The sequence below is a fragment of the Martes martes genome (genome assembly GCF_963455335.1).
Source record: "Martes martes genome assembly, chromosome: 4".
Taxonomy (NCBI): domain Eukaryota; kingdom Metazoa; phylum Chordata; class Mammalia; order Carnivora; family Mustelidae; genus Martes; species Martes martes.
In genome coordinates, this window is record NC_137891.1 from 38,486,919 (window position 1) to 38,508,305 (window position 21,387).

General features: G+C 41.9%; 1 protein-coding gene across 4 annotated transcripts in view; it reads right to left on the reverse strand.

The window, feature by feature from the left end:
* The window catches only part of MATN2 (matrilin 2), a gene marked incomplete at both ends in the record, with an annotated part of 124,687 nt that overhangs the window by 34,925 nt on the left and 68,375 nt on the right, over positions 1–21,387 (reverse strand). For 3 of the 4 annotated variants that reach the window (XM_080802714.1, XM_080802712.1, XM_080802713.1), the window contains 2 exons: positions 3,183–3,305; positions 15,586–15,708. In XM_080802714.1, the coding sequence (XP_080658840.1) occupies positions 3,183–3,305; positions 15,586–15,708 (246 nt within the window). The remainder of the gene's footprint in view (positions 1–3,182; positions 3,306–15,585; positions 15,709–21,387) is intronic. The other variant, XM_080802715.1, reaches the window with a different exon arrangement.

A 21,387-nucleotide genomic window follows, 5' to 3' on the forward strand; every position in this document is an offset into this window, starting at 1 on the left:
GCTGGGCTGGAGGGTAGCTTTACCTGGTGAAGCCCACGTGAGGTCAGTTGGCAGAACCGTCAGACAAAACATTTTAAACAGAGCTTATGGGGGCCAACTCACAAGAAAGCTGGAGACTTTGCTGAGAAGGTACAACATAAAAACATGAAAGAGTGGGGACCCCAAGCAGTGAATTATAATGCCCATGGAGTGGCTGGCACAGAGAGCACATTTCAGAAAAACTGTACAGGCTACCAGATGTTAAAGCAGGATGTCCTTTGGTTTAGCAAATCCAGGTCCAGAGAAAGAGAGCAGTATGTTCAGTGTCGCAGGGGCAGTATGAGTGACACAGCTAAGACCAGCCCTTACATCTCCCAGCTCTGTCCAACCCGTGGACACCATCCCAGCTCTTCAAGTATGATGTCTCCGAGCAGCGGCGAGCACAGCCTTGGTGCCAGCATGAGCCATCCTGGAGCCCAGCACACAGGTCACACCCACATAGGATTCTACCCACAGGCCCCACCTCAACAGCCAGGCCAGTCCCAGTTTCTGCGCTTTGCACCACCGCCTTAATAATTTATGCTTTAAAATGATGACAGTACTTTCTAGAAAAAGGAATTGTGCCCAGATGAGGAGGAAGAAGAAATCCCAGCCAAGAGAGTTTTCTTTAGTGGAATTCTGTCTTGAACAGAACTTTGTTTTCCACCTTAATTGGATGACATCAAATTCCTTGGAAAAACAGATTTCTTATTAGATTTGAAAGTCGCCCATATCCATCCACCATCAATTAAATGCAAATGGCTGTACCCTGAGCTCGAGGTCCATAACGCTCTTGAGATCTTCAAACTCCTAATAACAAACTCCAGATATAAACTGAATTTCTTGTTTCCTTCTTGCACGTAATGCCCCAGAGAGACAGGGAGCGCTTACTTCCATTAACAGCTGTCTGCCATAATGGACAGAGTGCAAACATTCAGTCAGGGGAGAGGCTGATCTCCCAAGCCCAGGGCTGGGTCTGCACAGACAATGGAAAATGTAATGATGAGGGAGGATGTTGGGAGAAGGACTGGTGAGGATATGGGGTTTTAGAAACAAATTCCATTTTTCTTGGATGAAAAAGCAGGACACCTGGCTAGAGAAAAAGGAGCTGCGATTGCTAAACAGGAATGAACCAGCATTAGAGACTCTGGACTGGGCCACGGCCTGGAAACAGGCCCATCTATGGGCTCCTCTGTGGTGGTCACACTACCCCCCACGGTCACCTCCTCTCCACTCGTGCTTCTGTTCTTGACCTCCCTCCTCGCCTGATGACAATGCATGTATCCACCACCTTAGACCCTCCTCTTACTCCAAGTCCCTCTCCAGGCAGGATGTGGGGGAGTGGCAGAGGTTGAAGGAATCCTAGAGGATTGATAAGAGATGAAGAGCTTCAGGGGCGCCTGGGTGGTGTGGTCAGCTAAGTGGCTGACTCTTGTTTTTAGCTCAGGTCATGATCTCAGGGTTCCATGCTCAGTGTAAATCTGCTTGAGATTCTCTCTCCCTCTCCCACTCATGCTTGCTTGCTCTCTCTCTCTCCTCTCTCAAATAAATAAATAAGAGATGAGAGCTTCAAGCAAATTCCTCTGTACTGATGGCCATATGTCTAACTTGTTACCTTTTCCCTCCATTAGTAACACACATGAAGCTGGCAACCAAAACATGTGCCTGAGTTGAACCAGATCTAATGATCCCCTACATAAGAACTTCTGGTCTGCAAAGGAGTCCACCCGGAATTGATCTTCCCTGGGTATAGTTAGCCACAAACACACTTATCCCTAGAAAAAGGTATAAACAGCAGAGAGGAGTGGCCTAGCCAGAAAAGTTGGCCCTTCACCATAATGAACGCATGTGTGGTCTAATGGAAAATATTCCACCTAACTGTTTTCACATTCTGAATGCTCTCAGTGCAAATTCTTATACAATGCTCGAATGTTTCCAGGGCTTGCATCTAGGCAAGACCGTAGGAATTATCTTTTATGAGAGAGGCTCAGTTTCAAAACATGGGCTCTGCAACCATCTCCCACCATACAAGGCCTAACGCTTATTAGAGTGAGTGGCTAAGTCCGTACGTCCTAGGAGCAGAATGGGCCCTGTCTGGATTCAGTTCTCACAGGGCTTTTTCAAGAGAAATTCATGGTCAAACTTTTGAAAATTCAGTCCTGCCTGCAATGCAGAGCCCTGCTGTACACATCGCCAGGAAGAGGCAAGGGAAGAAGTGCATGAGAACATACACCCCTAAATGGGGCTCCAGAAAGTTCCGTAAACAAGACTTCCAGGAGAACATGAGCAATTCAGTGTTGACCAACTATGGAAATACTTCTTTTAAAAGTTCACTATCTGCAGGCCTTAAAAGGGCCATCTTTCTAAAGAGATCGAGTAATTCAAATAATAGTGGCAATTTCTCAGGATGATAAATCTCAGAAAGATCCTTTACTCATTCCTTCAATCATCCGCTCAATAAGTCTTGTATTACACCTCCATGTGCCAAGCCCTTGGGGAGCTGAGGATTCAAGAGTGGGAGAGCGAGAAGCCTCTCTGTCCTTGTGGACCTTCCGTTCTAGTGCTTTCTCAGGGACAGTCTGGTTTAAAGAGATCCCATTTGGGGAAATGCTCTAGACCCCCTTGATGTGCCAGCTGACTTGAACCACTCAGCATATCATTCATTGCAGCCTGTTGACACCATATACCTCTTGAACCCTGCAGGGATGCCCCAGAATCATAGTTTTTCCTTCCTTCACGTCAAAGAGGATAGAGCAGCAATTTCCACCCCCTTAGCAACCATCAGATATCTCAACTGGTATAACGGGAAGAAACGAACCCCTTTTACCTTCTGTCTCTGGGCCCAGACTGTTCTTTCTCCAAGTCCCAAATACATGTTGTGGGGCTAATGAGGACGGAAGGTGTGCCCTCATTTCCCATAGGCTGGTGCTTCGGCTTGGGTTTCACCTTTGCTCAATGAATCCCATGGGCAGACCCAGTCTATTCAGTCTCTAGAAATCATCCCCATCACAGAATCAGGGATGACAAAAGGTAAACTCAAGGGCAGAAGAGTGTTCGTGAACACAAATGCTAAATACAAGTAAATCTGCTTAAGACTTGCAAGGACAAGGAAAATCAGCGGGGCGTTGATGGGAACAAGCCCTTCTACACCCGGGGTGACTTACTTCTGCAGGTCTTCTTGTCTGGATTCAGGGTAAAACCTTTTAGGCAGCGACAGAAATAGGACTCATCTGTGTTAACACACTCGTGCTGGCATCCATGACGAGACGAGGCACAGTAGTCTATCTCTGGAGAGAAAGAAAAATCATAAAAATGATGAACAAAACAATAAGTCTAACAGGAAAACCAAGGGATATTCAGTCTTCATTTCCCCTAAACAGATAAATTCCTGTAACCTCAAACACTCCTGCCATGAAGGGATCTCTCAATAAAGCTATTTCCATGTTTAGAGATATGGCCCCCCAGCGAGAACTTCCTCGGCATGTTACAAAATGTTTATGCAGCAAATGAATTTGTGAAGATGCTTGCCTTGTCCTGGTTCATGTAAGAGCTGTTAAAACAGAAGAGTGTGATGGGGCATCTGTTTGTTGTATCACAGGCTGGGAAGAGAGAGCTTAGTTCAATGCTTTATGGAATTTATGCAATTAAAACAATGAAATCTTCCCAAAGCCTAACTCCAAACCACTTAAATCCCTCAGACACCGAGCCAAACAACAGGACACCAAGTCAGATCCTGGGAAAATGGGGTGAACGGCACAGATATTCGGATCGCAAAGTACTGCTCTCATTATTTCACTGGACTCCTCTTCACTTAGATTTTCTCAAGCCTTCCCAGTCAGAGAATACAGTCTCTAGATTAATTCAAACCAAAACATCAAGAAAAAACAAGGTTACATGGAATTTTTTATAATGGGGTTTTAATTGTATAAACATTCTTAGATAAGGAAAGTGGCTTCTATGGAAGGGTCTGATCAAAGTTTTTGGCTCTCATGGGAATTGGACCCACTGCTTAAAATTGCTCGAAATAGTTGGCCAATGATGGGGTCATAAAAGAAATAGTTTTGTTGTGATGAGGATTTTTATTGCATTAAGGAATACGTGACCTAAGGATATCATTTTCATAACGAAACATTTGGTATAAATGAGCTTTCCCAGACAGTACCATAGGAAACAAAATGAATAAGAGAAAGGCATACAATATCCTTAAAAGGAAAAACATTGAGTGAATGCCAATTCTCCCCAATTTAAAGTAAGGCATGTTAAACGTACACAAAAAGGGACAGAAGTGTATAATAAACTCATGTACATCACATTCAGCTTCGAGAGAATCAATCAGTTTCTCCTATATTAGGATTCCATGTTACTTTGAAACAAACCCCAGATGGTCTATCATTTTGTCCATAGATATTTCATAACGTATCCGTAAACGATTGGAACTCTTTATGTTTTTAAGATTTTATTTTTAAGTAATTTCTATACCCAATGTGGGGCTCAAACTCATGACCCTGAGATCAAGAGTTGCGTGCTCCACCAACTAAGCCGGCCAGGCCCTCAAAAAGACTGGAAGTTTTTAAAAAATATCATAATCACTTATAAAGTATTTTTTAAGCTTTTAATTTGGAAACAATTTTAAATTTACAAGAAGGAGCAAACATAAAAATACAAGGATATAAGTACAAGAAACACCCATATACTCTATCCAGATTTGCCTATTGTTAACATTCTACCCCATCTGCTTTATCATTTGCTCATCTTTCTGAACTACTTGAGGTCAGTTACATCCATCTTGGTCTTTTTTCCTTCAATACACTGTGAGCTTCCTAAGAGAAGGGATATTCTCTTACATAACCATAGTATAGTTATAAAATTCACAAATCTACATTGATAAAATACTTTAATCTACCATCCATATTCTAGTTTGTTTTTTTTTAAAGATTTTATTTATTTATTTGAGAGAGAGACAGTGAAAGAGAGCATGAGAGAGGAGACGCAGGCTCCCTGTGGAGCTGGGAGCCCGATGTGGGACTCGATCCTGGTACTCCAGGATCATGACCTGAGCCGAAGGCAGTTGCCTAACCAACTGAGCCACCCAGGCGCCCCATATTCTAGTCTTATGAGTTATCTAATTGGGCTGCTTATTGTGTTTTTACTCTTCCATTAATAGGATCCAGTATAGGGTCAGAGATATATTTAGTTTTCATTTATGCTTAGCTTCCTTTAATCTAGAACCATGTGTCAAATGTGGCCATTTAAATCAAAATGAGTTAAAATTAAATTACATTAGGGGCACCTGGGTGGCTCAGTTAAGCATCAGACTCATGATTTTGGGGTCATGAGATCTAGCCCCTTTTCGGGCTCTTTGTCTGCTTGTCCCTCCCCCTCTGCTCCTCCCCTCCCCACAAGCATGTGCACGCTCTCTTGAATAAATAAATGAATGAATAAATAAATAAATCTTTTTAGAAAATTAAATTAAAAATCCAGTTCCTCAGTCACACCAGCCACATCTCAAATATTCAATAGCCACAGTAGCTTCTGACGACTGTACTGGGTGGTGCACATACTGGACATTTGCTTCCTGATAGTGAGTTCTATTCAGTGGTGATAGTCTAGAACATTCTTACAGGCTCTCTGGGTGTTATGACATGCATGGTTCTGAGTGATACGGTCTCCCCTACCTGTTTTGAGTTGTACTAAGAAACAACAGGCAAACAGCACATATTTAAGATGAACAACTTGATGAATTTGCACATATGTATGCTTCCATGAAACCACCACCACCATCGAGATAATGAACTTACACGGTCCTCTCTAAAGTTTTCCAGTGTCTCTAATTCATTCTTCTCCAAATCCTCTGGCCCCATATAATCATTAATCTTTCAAAAATTTCAGTTTGTGTTTTCTAGAATTTTATTAAAATGGCGTATTCTTGTGGATCTAGGTTCTTTTTTTTTTTTTTTAAGAGTTTATTTATTTATTTGAGAGAAAGAGAGACAGAGCATGAGCAGGGGGGAGGGGCAAAGGCAGAGGGAGTGGAACAAGCAGACACCCTGCATAGCAGGGAGCCTGATACAGGGCTTGATCCCAGGACCCTGAGGTCATGACCTGAGCTGAAGGCAAACGCTTAACTGACTGAGCCACCCAGGTGCCCCCTTGTCTAGATTCTTTCACTCATCATAATTATTTTGAGATTCATCCTTGTTCATGTGTATATCAATAGCTGTTCGTTTTTATAGTATTTCATTCCATGGATATACCACAGTTTATTTATCCATTTACCTGGTGTAGGGATTTGAGTTATTGCTAGTTTTGGGCTATCACAAATAAAGTAGCCAAGAACACTCATGTATATAGATCTTTATGTAGACATCGCTTTTATTTTTCTTGAGTCAACATCTAGGAGGAGAATGGCTGGGTCATATGGTTGATATGTGCTTATTTCTTAAACATTCTCAACAGCAGTTTATGAGAGTTCCAACTGCTCCACATCCTCACCAACAGTTGGCCATTTTAGCCATTCTTTTAGGGTGTAGTAATTGTCTCACTGTGGTTTTATTTTGCAAAATAAATTCAACTAACACTGTTGCATATATTTTCATATGAGTATTTGCCATCTCTATATCCTCTTTAGAGAAGTATATGTTCAAATCTTTTGTCCATTTTTTAAAAAAGATTTTATTTATTTATTTGACAGAGGGAGAGAGATCACAAGTAGGCTGAGAGGCAGGCAGAGAGAGAGGGGAAAGCAGGCTCCCTGCTGAGGAGAGAGCCCGATGCGGGGCTCGATCCCAGGACCCTGGGATCATGACCTGAGCTGAAGGCAGAGGCTTAACCCACTGAGCCACCCAAGTGCCCCCTTTTGTCCATTTTTGTTGGGTTGGTTGTCCCATTATTAAGCGTCAAGAATTTTTTATATATTCTAAATATAAATTTTTGTTGGATATAATTTTTGCAAGTATTTCTTTTTCAGTCTATAGCTTGCCTTTTCATTTTAATAATGGTATCTTTTGAAGAATAAGAGCTTTAATTTTAATGAAGTTCAAGTTATTCATTTTAAAATTTTTATATATTGTGCTTTTCGTGTCCTATTTAAGACACCTTTGCCTAACCCAGGGTCACTAAGATCTCTATTTTCTTCCAGAATTTTTATAGTTTTTATTCTTATATTTAAATTTAAAATCCATTTCAAGTTAATTTTTGTATGTGGAATGAGCTGAACGTGAAGTTGCCTTTTTTTTTTCTTTTTTTTTTGCAATCCAATTGTTCCATTTGTGGAAGACATTATCCTTTCCCCCATTAAATGCCTTGGCATCTTTACTGAAAATCATTCCACCATATATGTGTGGGTCTATTTCTGGACTCTATGCTGTCCTGTTGACCTATATGTCCATCTTTACACCAATACCACACTGTCTTGATTACTGTTGCTTTATAATTAGTATTAAAAATCAGGTAGTTTAAGTTCTCCAATTTTGTGCATCGTTTTCAAAATTCATTTGACTTTTAATCCTTTGCATTTTCACATATGTTTTATTATTATTTTTTAAGATTTTATTTATTTATTTGACAGAGATCACAAGTAGGCAGAGAGGCAGGCAGAGAGAGGGGAGTGGGGAAGCAAGCTCCCTACTGAGCAGAGAGCCCGATGCAGGGTTCGATCCCAGGACCCTGAGATCATGACCTGAGCCAAAGGCAGAGGCTTAATCCACTGAGCCACCCAGGCGCCCTTCACATATGTTTTAGAATCAGCTTGTCAGTTTGTTCTTCTTCTTTTTTTCTTTTTATGATTTTATTTATTTATTTAATTGACAGAGAGAGAGAGAGAGAGACAGTGAGAGAGGGAAAACAAGCAGGGGGAGTGGGAGAGGGAGAAGCAGGCTTCCCCCTGAGCAGGGAGCCTGATGCAGGGCTTGATCCCAAGACTCTGGGATCATGACCAGAGCTGAAGGCAAACGCTTAACAACTGAGCCACCCAGGCGCCCCCAGCTTGTCAATTTCTGCAAAAAAGCATGGTATGATCATGATAAATATTGCTTTGACGGGTAGATCACTTTGGAAAGAACAGACAGTTAAATATTAAGTCTTCGGATCCATGAACATGATATATCTGTTTTGCTAAGTCTTCTTTAATTTCCTTTAGCGATGTTTTGTAGCTTTCAGTGTATATGTCTTTCACATTTTTGGTCAAATTTATCCATAGGTAACTACATATTTTTGATGCTATGGTAAATGATATTTTTTAATCTTAATTTTGATTTTCCATTAAAAAATATATAAAATAGTTGTGTTTTGCATATAGACCTTGTGTCCTGCAACTTTGCTAAACTCTTAAAAGTTCTAGTAGCTTGTTTAGTAGACGCCACTGAATTTTCTACACAGATGATCATGTTGTCTGTTAATAAAGACGCTTTAATTCTTCCTTTCCAATCTACATTTCATTTCTTTTTTTCTTCCTTATTACAATGGCCAGAACCTATAATACAATGCTAAAAAGAGGTGGGGGAAATGGGTATCCTGTTCTGTTTCTAATCCTGTAAGGAAGCTTTCAGTCTTTCATCATGAAGTATAATGAGAAACCTGATGGTTTCTCCACTGATGGACTTTATCAGATCGAGGCAGTTCTCATCATTCCTGGTTTGCATAGAGGTTTTTTTCTTTTGGAAAATTGTAACTGAATGTCAGGTTTTGTCCAATGTTCTTTCTGTATCTACTGAGTTGGGCTATATGGCTTCTGCTTTTTTTTGTATGTTAATATTGTGAATTACACTGAGTTTGAATGTTAAACGAACCTTGAATTCCTGGGATAAATCTCACTTGGTTGTGATGTACTCTCCTTTTTATAGACTGTAGGATTTGATTGTTAAAAATATTTAAAGAACTTTTACATGTATTTGATGAGGGATATTTGTGCGTAGTTTTCTTATTATTTTTCTGAGTTTTGTGTTGGGGTAATGCTGGCTTCACAGAATAAGCTGAAAAATGGTCCCTCTTCTTTGATTTTCTTGAAGCATTTGTGTAAAATTAATATTAGTTCTTCTTCAAATGTTTGGTAGAACTCACCAGTTAAGCTAACTAGTCCTAGTGTTTTCTTTGTGGGATGGTTTATAATTTCTTTTAATAGATAGAGGCCTTATTTACATGATCTATTTCTTCTTGAGTTAATTTTAATTTGAACAGACTATTCATTAATCAAATAACAACACCAAAAACATATATATTTGTCAATTATCTCTACATATTACTATATAGTTTTATGAAGAAAGGTAATTAGATATGATAATAAAGCAATGATAAAAAATTTTCTCTTAGCAAGTTAGCAAAAAAGTTTTAAATCGCCTCCTTAAAACACTTACAGAGGAGTATAAATTGTTACAAACTTTTTGTAAAATAATTTTGCAATACAAATCAAAAGACTTAAAATTGGGGTGCCTGGGTGGCTCAGTCATTAAGTGCCTGCCTTTGGCTCAGCTCATGATCCCAGGGTCCTGGGATTGAGCCCCATATCGGGCTCCTTGTTCAGCAGGGAGCCTGCTTCTCCCTGTCCCACTCACCCTGCTTGTGTTCCCTCTCTTGCTGTGTCACTCTCTGTCAAATAAATAAAATCTTAAAAAAAAAAAAACCTTAAAACTGTTAACAGCCTTTGATTCCATAAATTTCCTTTTATGCTTTATTCCTGATCAGAAATGCAAAGACTCACATATGAGGATATTTATCACAATACAATTTGAACAGCCAAATTGTTGAACAGTTTGTGATACATACTTATGATGGATCATGATGCAGAAATTAAAATGTTTTTAGATGTTTTTGATAAAATGTTTTTAGATGTTTTAAATGACATGTGAAAATGCTCATAGTTTAATGTTATACCATATGACCTCAACTCCGTAAAAATATATTCATATGCCTTAAAAAAAAACTGTAGAGAAACATAGCAAATCAGTATTAACCATGGTTATCTCTGGGTGATTTGAGTATAGATCGTTTTATTTGATATGATTTCATTTCTATATGATCCAGTTTTCTACAATAAGTATATATTACTTTTATAATCAAAAAAGGCATTAGAAATAAGTATACATGCTCTTAATTGTGAAATGAGTTGCCATGGAAAAGAGCATTAAAAAATAGAAAAAAAGAACAGTGTGGGAAGTGCCCAGTAACAGAGACGAAAATAATCAGGGAAAGTTGCTGGGGACATTATGTATAGCTTCTGATGTCTATATCCAAAACACAAAATACAGGCAACAAACAAAGCCAGTTTGGGTTTTTAGAATAGGGAAGTGACTATGACCTCAGTATCACTGGAATTTGGGGATTCAAAGATATGACTATGGAGAGCACAGGCTCTGTGTTCCATGGACCATAACACTACATTGTTATGTCTCACTCTGTTCAAGTCACATGGACTTCCTTGCTATCCCTCAACATTACAAAGCCTCACAGTGCCTGCCTCAGAGCCTTTGCACTGGTGCTATGTTACCCCTGCTTCAAAAGTCTCCTCTCCCTTCTCCTCTCCCTCACCTTTTTCAAGTCTTTGATCAAATGCCAGTTTCTTGTGAGCCCATCTAACTCTGCTCCAATAGAATGTCCATAGGCACAGTGTTTCGGTCTGTTTTACTTACCACAGCATGCTGTTTCCAATAGTATCTGGTTACATAGTAGGTGCTCAACAAACATTTGTTGAATAAATAAATGGGGATCAGGATCACTCTTAATCAGTGTTACTCTTAGATGTGTAAACACTGCCCACTAAGAACCAACACGGGGTCACTAAGGATATAAGACAGATTTCACGCCCTTCTTCAGGCTTCTTTTTGCCAAGCTCCTTAAAAAGCCTCCCTCCATGAGCATCTCAGCTCAGCAGTTAACATCTTCTGGGTCCAGACACTCAAGCGGTCACAGACCCAACCAATTATTCTTTCATCCGGCACACATTTCTCCATCTGGTCTATGGGGTACAGGGCTTTCGTCAGCAAATTGGCTGAATGTCTATGAAAGTATAGATAGTTCCTACCACATTTTCCATGCCTGACTAAATGAAAGAAAGTTATTCTGATATGACTCAGTTTTAGTGACCAAGAAAATACAAGAAGCTTAATTTGTTCTGTCAGTTTCAAAGGGCAAGGAAGTAGTTATCAGCTTAGTTTAAGGAATCATTTCCTAAGAGTCAGAGCTGCACAAAGTGGAATGCACTGTGTGGGATGTAGTGAGTATCCTGTCAGTAGGAGTATTCAAGTGCAGGCTGGACAATGGCATGGTGGAATGTTGTAGGACAGGTGGTTGGGCTAGAACTAGGTTGAACTTTAAGGCTGCCTCCAATGGAGAGTCATTGATGCACACAGGTCTCACAAAAGTGGCTTATTACAGTAGCTTAACCATGAGCTGGCCAGGAAACCAAAGACTGATATATTTTACACATTCTGTATATTATGTTGCTGATTCAGTATAAAATTACCCCCTTTCTCCGTGTTTTACTTTTAGTGAAAAGTATAAATATTCATGTAGTACTTTCAAAGCATTCCTCTTTGAAAAAATAAGGATGGAAATGTCAACCAAGTTATCAGTGGAGTCTAAAACACAATGAGTATAATGCTCTCAAAGTCAGTAAATAATAAAATAATAAAATAATAAATAGCAATGTATTATTATGTAAATTACAAGTGTTTATAATTGCCTTAACTCATGAATTCCTGTCCAGCGGATGGAAGCCCTCTATCTTTCCCATGAAAAGACCCCGAACATCTGAAAATGTTCTCATGCCTGGCTCCATAGTAATGGTTTCAAATTAGACCTCAAAAGGTCTTGCCATAATATGATCTAGCAATCTGAAAGCAGGGCTTGAACAGACACTGGAACATTCAAGTTCATAGCAGCATTATTCCCTATAGTCCAAAAGTGGAAGCAAGCCAGGTGTCCAGTGACAGATGAATGGGTAAACAAAGTGTGATGTCTACATATAACGGAATATTATCCAGCCTTAAAAAAGAAGGAAATTCCAACACAGGCTACAACATGGAAGGGTGAATCTTGGAGACATGATACTAAGTGAAGTAAGCCAGTCATAAAAGGACAAATGTTGCATGATTCCACTTACACCAGTACCTAGAGTCATCATATTCATATGGACAGAAAGTAGAAGGGTGGTTGCCAGGGGCTGGGGGCTGGGGAGGGAATGGGGAGTTATTTAATAAGGATGAGTTTTAGTTTGGGGAGATGAAAAGTTCAGGAGCTAGATGGTGGAGATGGTTGTCCAACAAGGTGAATGTTCTCAATGCCACCGAACTGTACACTTCAAAATGGTCACAGTGGTAAATCTATTAGATATATTTGATTATAACGAAAAAAAGTCTTGCCAATATTTTGCAAATTAATGGCACCTGCATATTTCTACTCTTCTCCCCTCTACAAAATATTCAGATAGTTTTGGATGGGTTGCTTCAAGGTAAAGGATTGATATAAAAAGTGGTGCTTTTTTTGAGTACTTGCGTATTTTAAATTATTCAGGAACATAAAGCTCTATTATGTATATTTTGGTTTAAACATAAATTGATCATGCTTGGTAGATCACATTGACATTCTCTTATTTCCAGACAATAATTACATACTTAGTGATTAGATGAAGCCCTCAGATATACTCTTGGTTAAAAATAGAGACATTGAAGGGACTGAGTATTTTTTGTTTTATTTCATTTTCTGCAAGTTTATGAGAAGTGGAAAAAATGTTTTAGAAGATCTCTCAACACCACAGCGGCCGCCAGGTCGACTCGGCTGGAAGCTGACGTGATGCCTCATTAATTACTAACAGGTTGGCTGCCTAGATTCTGAATTTCTGCCCCCATCCTGTTTCTGTCTTCTTAACTGGCCCCTCTTTCACGGTTCTTGCTCTTGTCCCTCACAGATGTGGGGTGCTCCCAAGGCTCTCAGTTCTTACTGCTGGATTTCACTTTATTTCCTGCTCTCGCAGCTTTCCATGTAAGCCAGGAGGCCCCTTCCTCTCGCCAGTAACCTCCCCAGGTCTGGGTCTCGCCCTGCTCCTGAGCGCGGGAGGAAGAGGGTCCCTTTCCTAGGGGACACATGTCCCCGATGCTGCCTGCCCAGACTCCTGTAAGTGCCTAACACTTCTCTCTGCCCACTCCTGGGTCTTGACCCTACCAGGGCTCAGAGGTGGCTGGACTGCTGGGCTCTGTGCCTAATTGGAGAGGCTCCCAGCTGGACCAGTCCGTCCCCTGCCTCCCAGCCAGACCTCTCCTCCCAGTGCCCCTGTGCTTCGGCGTCCACTGCCAGGGTCCCCTTGCCGGCACCGTTGTGGGACTTGTTACCCTCCACGTCCCAAGAGCTTCTGGGATAGGAGACATGCTGAGGCGCAGGGTGGGGGTGATGGTGAGGCACTGGGGACAGGGACCCCAGGCAGGGACGAAGTTCTGCAGAGGCAGGAGGGAGATGGGATAGGATGTGTGTTTGCCTCCAAGTCTCATCCCAGTGGAAGCCTGGGGCCCTGTCTTGAATTTTTTATGCACAATTAAACTTAGCTCAGGCGTGTGGTATATGCTCAATAAAATACCAATTTAAAATCTTTGAAGGCAGTATCATCCCTTCCGAGAACTGGCTCAGTACCGGACCATTTGCCTAATGGTTTCTGCGGATGATTTCATTTAGTTTTCAAGACAACACTCTGAAGCAGGCAGGATTCTCATCCCTATCAGTTGAGGAAACGGGGACACAAATAACTCGCCCAAGACCATCCAGTGAAAGAAGAGAATTCAATCTGAGGCCGAAGGCTGCCCCTTGGCCCCACACGGTCTCCTCTCTGGCGAAGAGAACTGACCTACCAGCCCAGCAACCACGTTCCCTGCCATGACCACAGCCCAGGCTGCTGGCTTATGGTTCCGAATGTTCAGAAGGGAAGGGAGATGAGAACAGAGGAGTCCTCGCATTTGTTCACTTCTTCTTTCAATGAACTGCGTGGAGGTCCTGGGCCGGGCATGGGCCTGAGCCTGTCTGGCTCATATCTTTGCATTTCTTTCCTCCTCCAGGCCCCCACCCTGTCTCAGCCTTCTTTGCCTGGTCAATAAATGAAGGCTTTGCCTTCAAGACTCAGCCCAGATATGCTATTGTCCAAGAAGGACCTCGCCTTGCTCATTGCAATTGGCACACGGTTAGGACTCCAGAAATGTGTGTTTTGACTGAAGGTGTCCCTTGCAATCTCATGCTCCAGCCTGGCCTCCAACTCCAGTGTTTGGAAGCTGCTGGTATTTAGGGATCGAAGGGCAAGTTCGTATGTCAGGAGTTTTGTGGGAGATGATTTTTAAAATACGGTGCAAGTATATCCTGCTTTACATCATCGATTTATTTTAGAAAGGTTATGGGTACAAGAACTTTTTATGAATTGAAATCCTATTTTCTCACTGATACATGTTTCAGAGATGACTTACGCTAACCTGCTGTTGAACTTCATCTTTTAGGCATACTGGGTAGCTCAGTCGGTTAAGCGTCTGCCTTTGGCTCAGGACATGATCCCAGGGTCCTAGGATTGAGCCCCACATTGGACTCCCTGCTCAGCCAGGAGCCTGCTTCTACCTCTCCCTCTGCTGTTCCCCCTGCTTGTGCTCTCGCCTGCTCATTCTCTGTCTCAAAAAAAATACATAAAATCTTTTTTAAAAGGACCAAACTTCATTTTTTAAAAATGCTGGGCCCTAATACTTTACAAAACCAAGCTTCTCTCAGGTGAACCCCTCTCCAAGATGATAATCCATACACAGCCTCGTAAGTACGCTGACACACCTTCACGTGTAAAAAGAATGCTCTTGCAATCCCTTTGCAAAACATCTTTAGTTTATAAATTTTTTATGGTCGGATTTCAGGAGCTCAAATTAATTCTGATTTGTGTGTGTATAGTTAAAATCAAAGAGAACTAATTATGTCAAACAAAAGCATGAGCAATTCTCGGCAAACCGCCCTCTGGCCACCCCTCCCCCACCCCAAAGCAACCACATTCGACTCCTTTTGGCTCAGCGATTTCCCTGTACTCATGTGGAGTCAGAGCTGAAGCCCACAAGCCACAAGGCTTCAGTGAAAGTATTCCTTAAGCTCTGTTAATACTGATGGGCACTGCCAGGCTGAGCCAGCGTGAAGTAAGATGGTCCGGTTGTCAGCACACTCAGCAAATGTTGGAAGAACATTCCCATAGGGGGTCTCCAATAAAGGACAGATGCCTCTGTCTAATGCCTTGAAGAGTGAGGTAGAGACAGGGTGGGCTACAGTCCCGGGACAAGTGAAGAAAGGCCTAACAAAGGAGGAATGGGGCAGAAGGTCTCAGACTCCCCAGCACATAATCTTGTCTTACAACATGCTTGGGAGAGGTCCCAATGCCACAGTGCCCATAGTGAGAGCACCAAAAAAATGCCGGTGGTGTTGCTGAATGACCGTATTGTACATCTGAAACTGATATGACACTGTATGTTAATGACACTGGGATTAAAATAAATGTAAGTAAATAAATAAAATGTGAGGTCCAAAAACAGTCCCCCCAAACATAGACACACAAACTTTTTTTTAAATGTAACTCACTTGTGCAGGTTTTTCCATCTGGGTTAAGAGCAAATCCCTTAGGGCACCGGCAAAAGTAGGAGCCGTCCGCATTCACACACTCGTGTTCGCACCCGTGGTTCTCTGAGGCACAGTAGTCCACAGCTGTAAATGTTCAAACACAGAGTTGAAGTAGAGACACAAACAGGAAAGCAAATAATTGGATGGAATGGAGATAGTAGCATACTTATACCAAATGTAAATGAAGATTAATATCTTTGCCCCCCAAACAGTATGGAGAAAAGAGGGATGAACCAAGGCTTCTCCCCTCCAAAATCCAAAAAAGATAATCAGGGGTCTAGAACAGGTAGTTTATAGCAGAAGACAGACTAAAGAACACTGGACCAACTGTATATAAATGTTAAAGAAATGCAAATCAGGGGCACCTGGGTGGCTCAGTTGGTTAAGCGTGGGAGGTCTCAGGTCAAGATCCCAGAGTCCCAGGATAGAGTTGGGCTTTGGGCTCCCTGCTCAGCAGCGTGTCTGCCTCTCCCTCTGACCCTCCTCCCTCTTGTTCTCTCTCTCTCACTCTCTCTCTCAAATAAAGAAATAAAATCTTAAACAAACAACAACAACAAAAAGTAATGCAAGTCAAAACCATCACAAGGCTTACAATACTTAAAACTATTAAATGGCACAAATAAAGACAGGACAAAACCCAACAGTGGCAAGGTAGCCTGGAAAGAGAGTCAGAGCTATTCATGGTGGTGGCATCATAAATTGACTAAAGTCCTTTTGGAAGGACATTTGGCCATGTTCACTGTGGAAATGTGACCCAAAGAAATCATTAAGAAAAGGGGGAGATAAACTATATGAATTAAGCTGTTTATAGCAGCATTATTTACGGTGACAAAAAAAAAATCTGGAAAATAAGATGAACATTTAATAATGGTAAATGCTTTAGTAAATTATGAGACAATGTTTTGTCCTAATTCTCATTAATTCTATAAATGTTTACTGAATACCTACCCCGGGCCTGGCCCTGTTTTAGGGACAAAGGATAGAGCAAAAAAACAAAACAGACACCGATGCCAGTCCTCATGGGGCTCCCATTTAGATGATGGAGGTAGCGGTCAAAAAATAAAGTAAATAAGTAAATCAGATCATCTCGTAGAAGGTGGAGAGTATTCCGGGGAAAAGAAATAAAGCCTGTGGGAGGCGGGAAGGATGGTGGAAGGTAATAGAAGTGGCCAGGAGAGGCCTCAGGAGAAGGAGGCAGCGGTGTAGAGTCTTGAATGAGAGATGAACCAAGCGGATAACTGAGAGGGAGCAAGCATTGGGGCAAAGGAACAGCAAGCACGAAGGTCACGAGGTGGGCATCTGCCTGGTGTACTGAAGGACCCGCAGGGAGGCCAATGTGGCTGGAGCAGAGACAGGTGGGAGGTGAGGACGAGCGCATCAGGAAGCACTGAGGCCCACTGTGATGACTTTGGTTTTTACTCTGAGTGAGCAGGGACTCACTGGAAGGTTCTGAACACAGGAATGGAGAACAGACCACAGACGGCAAGTATGACAGTGGAAAACCAGTTAGAAGGCTACAGTCATCCCAGTGAGGAACAGTAGAGGCTGGAAGTAGGATGGCATGGGATAGGGGTGGGTGGGAGAGACAGAGGAGCCATGCTCTGGGTCTTCTGGGCTAACCGTGTCCCCCCAAAAGATAGGTTGAAGTCCTCACCCTGGTACCTGTGAATGTGATCTTCTTTGGAAATAGGGTCTTTGCTGATACAATGGAGTGGCACTGAGGTCCTATGGGTGGGCCCTAACCCAATATGGATGGTGTCCTTATAGGGAGAGGAGAATGCTACATGAAGACACGGACACACAGGGGGAACACCACTTGAGAATGGCAGCTGGAGTGATGTGGCCGCAGGCTGAGGAATGCCAAGGGTCAAGAGTCACTGCCAGAACCAAGGAGGAGTTCCCCTCCAAGTTCCGGGGGGAGCACGGCCCCGCCAGCCCCTCGGCTTCAGGCTTCTAGCCCAGAACTAGGAGGCAATAACTTTCTGTTGAGTTCAGTCACCCAGTTTGTGGTCTGTTGTGATGGCGGCCCTAGGAAGCCAATACACCAGGTATAAGTTGAGGTGGGGACAGTGGGGGTTCCTGCTGGAACAGAGGTGGGAAGGAACGAAAGAGGGAGGAAGGCTGACTTGGGGGATCTGGCGTGAGGGTGGAGCTGCTGTCATCCGATGGGGGGAGGTACAGCGGGTTTTGTGGGAGAAGATCAGGAGTTCCATTTGGGGCACTAGATAGTTATCAATATTCTCATCCTAATATAATTGTAAATAGGAAGACAGATAAAATTTGGTGAAAAAAGTAGATCTAAAAATGGAATATTTACAGGGAGTACACCCAGGTGAAATAGAGCTTCTAGGTATGTCTAAAGCCTGGAAATCAGAAATAAAAATTCTTGCAGTGTTTAGGTGGTAGAATTATGGATGATTTGTTTTTCCTTTTAAACATATTTCCTTTGGGGCCTGGGTGGCTCAGCTGGGTAAGCATCTGATTCTTGGTTTGGCTCAGGTTGTGTTCCCAGTGTCATGAGATCAAGCCCCGCATCCAGCTCTGCATGCACTTAGTACGGAGTCTGCTTAAGTTTCTCTTTCTCTCTCTCTCACTTGGTCCCTCCCCACTGTTCCAAATAAATAAATAAATAAATAAATTCTAAAAAAGCATTTCCCAAATAGTAAATTTTGGGTTTTTTAGAACATTGCATTTTGTTTAAAAAAAAAACTTTTGTAATAAAATTATGTATATTAAAAAAAAGCATTTCCCTCTATATTTTAGGATATTCCAGTATCAAAAACTTAGAAATAATAAAAAGGAAATAGTACCCACAATTAATATACGTGTGATTTGAAAACCAAAACCACTCAGTGGGAGGATAATGGCATACTTAACATAGCAATCAAAATATGCAAAGGAAAAATCTACAGACTTTTAAAGGCTGTGTTGTGCTTATCCTTTTACTTCCAGGCTTCGTTAAGTTTCTGTCTAAAGTATCATTTTTGCGACTTCGCCTCCCGAAAGAGTTCTAACAGCACCTAATATTTGAGGGTTTAATACACAAGTCGTTGTGGGAACATGACATTCACATAGTTGCAGGATCTGCGTGTCATGGGACCTAAGCCAGTTGCTGGAGTTGAGTCATACCATAAATAGTGATTTAGCACCAGATTCTTCTAAAAGCTAATGTCTCATTATTTAAGAACCATTGTAACACTGCGCAAATAGTCACGGAAACAGAGGACCCTGAGACCAAGCCCTGGCATGGGTCCCAGTCTGCAGGTCGCAGGAGCGGGTCATGCTGTGGCCCACACTGACCTGTGTTGGCAGTGGGCACCTCCCACCTCCGACCTCCCCATGCTGGGCCTCATCTGCCTTCTTAAAAATCTCCCAACCACTGACAAGGGGCGTCTGCTTGTCAGCTTGACCCACCTCAGGCCACTTTTTAGTGTCCCCACTGAAGAGAAGAGCTGCTCCTCTGACTTCCAGATTCTAGGACGGTGACAATACCAAAATGATGAATGGAACGCTATCTATACCTAAAGTCAGAAACTCAAATTCTCCCTCTCTCTTAAAACTTCCTCTTACACGCCATGAGGTGTAATTTCTGAGCCCAGCCAGCTCTGTCCCTGAGAGAGACACCGGAATATGTTGGCCCCTTATTAGAGTGAGGATAGGTTGGAGGTTTTGCTTAGGCCTAAAATCTAGGCCCTATACTCCGAACTTGCATTTTTCCAGAACGCTCTAGAACATTCAGTGTTGGATCAGGCAGTTAATAGAGTTGTACAGAAGAAGCTCTTTCAACTGACCACCACTTACCCAATGCCTGATCAATCAATGCTTTTCATTCCTTCTGAGAATATGGGACTTGATGCCCAGAGCATACAAAACGCTCCAGGCTGTTAGAACACCTGTGCTTCTAAACAGCTGTGACTGGGCTGTGTGGTTATAAAGCAGCTGTGGTGGAACACCTGTGCTCCAGAACACCTGTGTACTTTCCCTATTGACTGACGGCATGCTTGTAAAGCTTTGGTTCTCAAAATGTGGTTGTGAACCAGCTGCAAAAATCATCATTTGAGACCGTGTCAGTCATGCAAATTCTCAGATCCCACTACAGACTTAGTGAATCAGAAACTGGGTATAGGACCCAAGAATCTGTGTTTTAACAAGCCCTCCAGGTGATTCTCATCCATGTTAAAATTTGAGAACCACTGCCAAAAAGAGTCAAAATTGGTTTTGTTCCCAAACCTATATATGCCATTTATATATGTAATTGTAAATAATTATAAATACTATAAAAACCAATTAAACATAGGCATTAAAACAAATTGAGCTTTTAAAAAAAAGCAAAAACTAAATGGAAAGCTTTGGAAAGAACTAATTAAAGCAATTTGCTAACCAAAATTGCGTGGAAGCAGGCCTGGATAAAACATGTAAAAGATTGGAAAATTTTCATGAAAATTTACAAGCATTCTGCCCTTAGACTGCTTTACAGAAGTCTTCCAATTCTTGCTCCAATTTAAGGAAACCAAAGTTGGAAATCGTGGACAGTACATTATGGACATGATTTATGTAAGAAAAAAAATTTTAATCACAGATTTTAGAAATTGACTTCAAATTAGTACTTTTTAAAAGTGTAATTAAAGGTAATTTTTATTAAAAGTACATTTATGTGTTTTCAATAAAAACAAAAAGGTTAGGATAGGTTTGGATATGTGGTTTTTTTATGATTCCACTCTTTGAAAGACACTTTTCCATCAATCGGCCAACCACAGGCTCAAGCTCATGGCTTCTCCTGGACTTTGATTCTCTTGCTGGTTTTGGTTTTTGTGTGCTCAGCAATCTGGGGAACTGAAGGGGGTGGGGAGGTCGGCAAGGCGGGAGTCAAGCATTCCTGGGCCTCAAGACCCTGGCCTGTAAAACCCCACGGTGTCCAATCCCCGTCTTGGCTTGAGGGCCACTCATTGGCTTGCTGCCAGGCTGCATCTGATGTTAGGACAACATCAGATGCGGAGGAGCCCACTTCAAGGATGTGAACCTCAAAGCTTTTTAAGACCAAGAGAGTTCCAGTCCATTCAACTCTGACACCCTTTGCCACATGCTTTGGGTTCTTGGCCTAACTTCCTTGGTTGCAAAACTGTACTTGTAAAAAGAGAGGCCAAGTTCAGGGGCAGATGTATGGAGGTGCTCCATGTGTGTAACTCAGAGATGTTCCTTGTTCCAAGTCTTCATCTCCTTCAACAAAATCCTTTCTCGGTTGTTTTGCCTGACATATCCATATGCTCTCCTTTACATGCAGAAAGGGTCATTCCCTGATTGTAGGGAATTTGGCTCTCCAGATCACAAAGGGTTAAAATTACAGGGTTAGAAGAGGTCTTCTTACGTTCAGACTCTGCCTAAACTCAGCTGTGTCCAAGGATAAATGGTACTTTGGTGCAAGGTAATGGAGCCCAAGATGGAGGGTCTCCGGTTTACAACCCGGTCACATTCCAAAGATTTCTCAGGAGGCATCAGTCTGCAAGGGGATGGCATCAGTAGAAATAGGATATTTCAAAGAGGAACGTTTGGGTTTTAAAGTTTGTTGACAACAGAGTAAGAAAATACAAATTCATTGTTGGAGAAATGGTAGACGCATTTGACTTGCTGAATATATAGGAGATACCCACGTAGAGTCAGGGTCCTAAAACCTCTCCGCTGAGGGCCCAGCTGGGTTTCTATATGCAAAAGTCTGAAACTCGGAGAGTTTCTTATTGATTTTGGAACAATAGGGAAGCGTTCTGG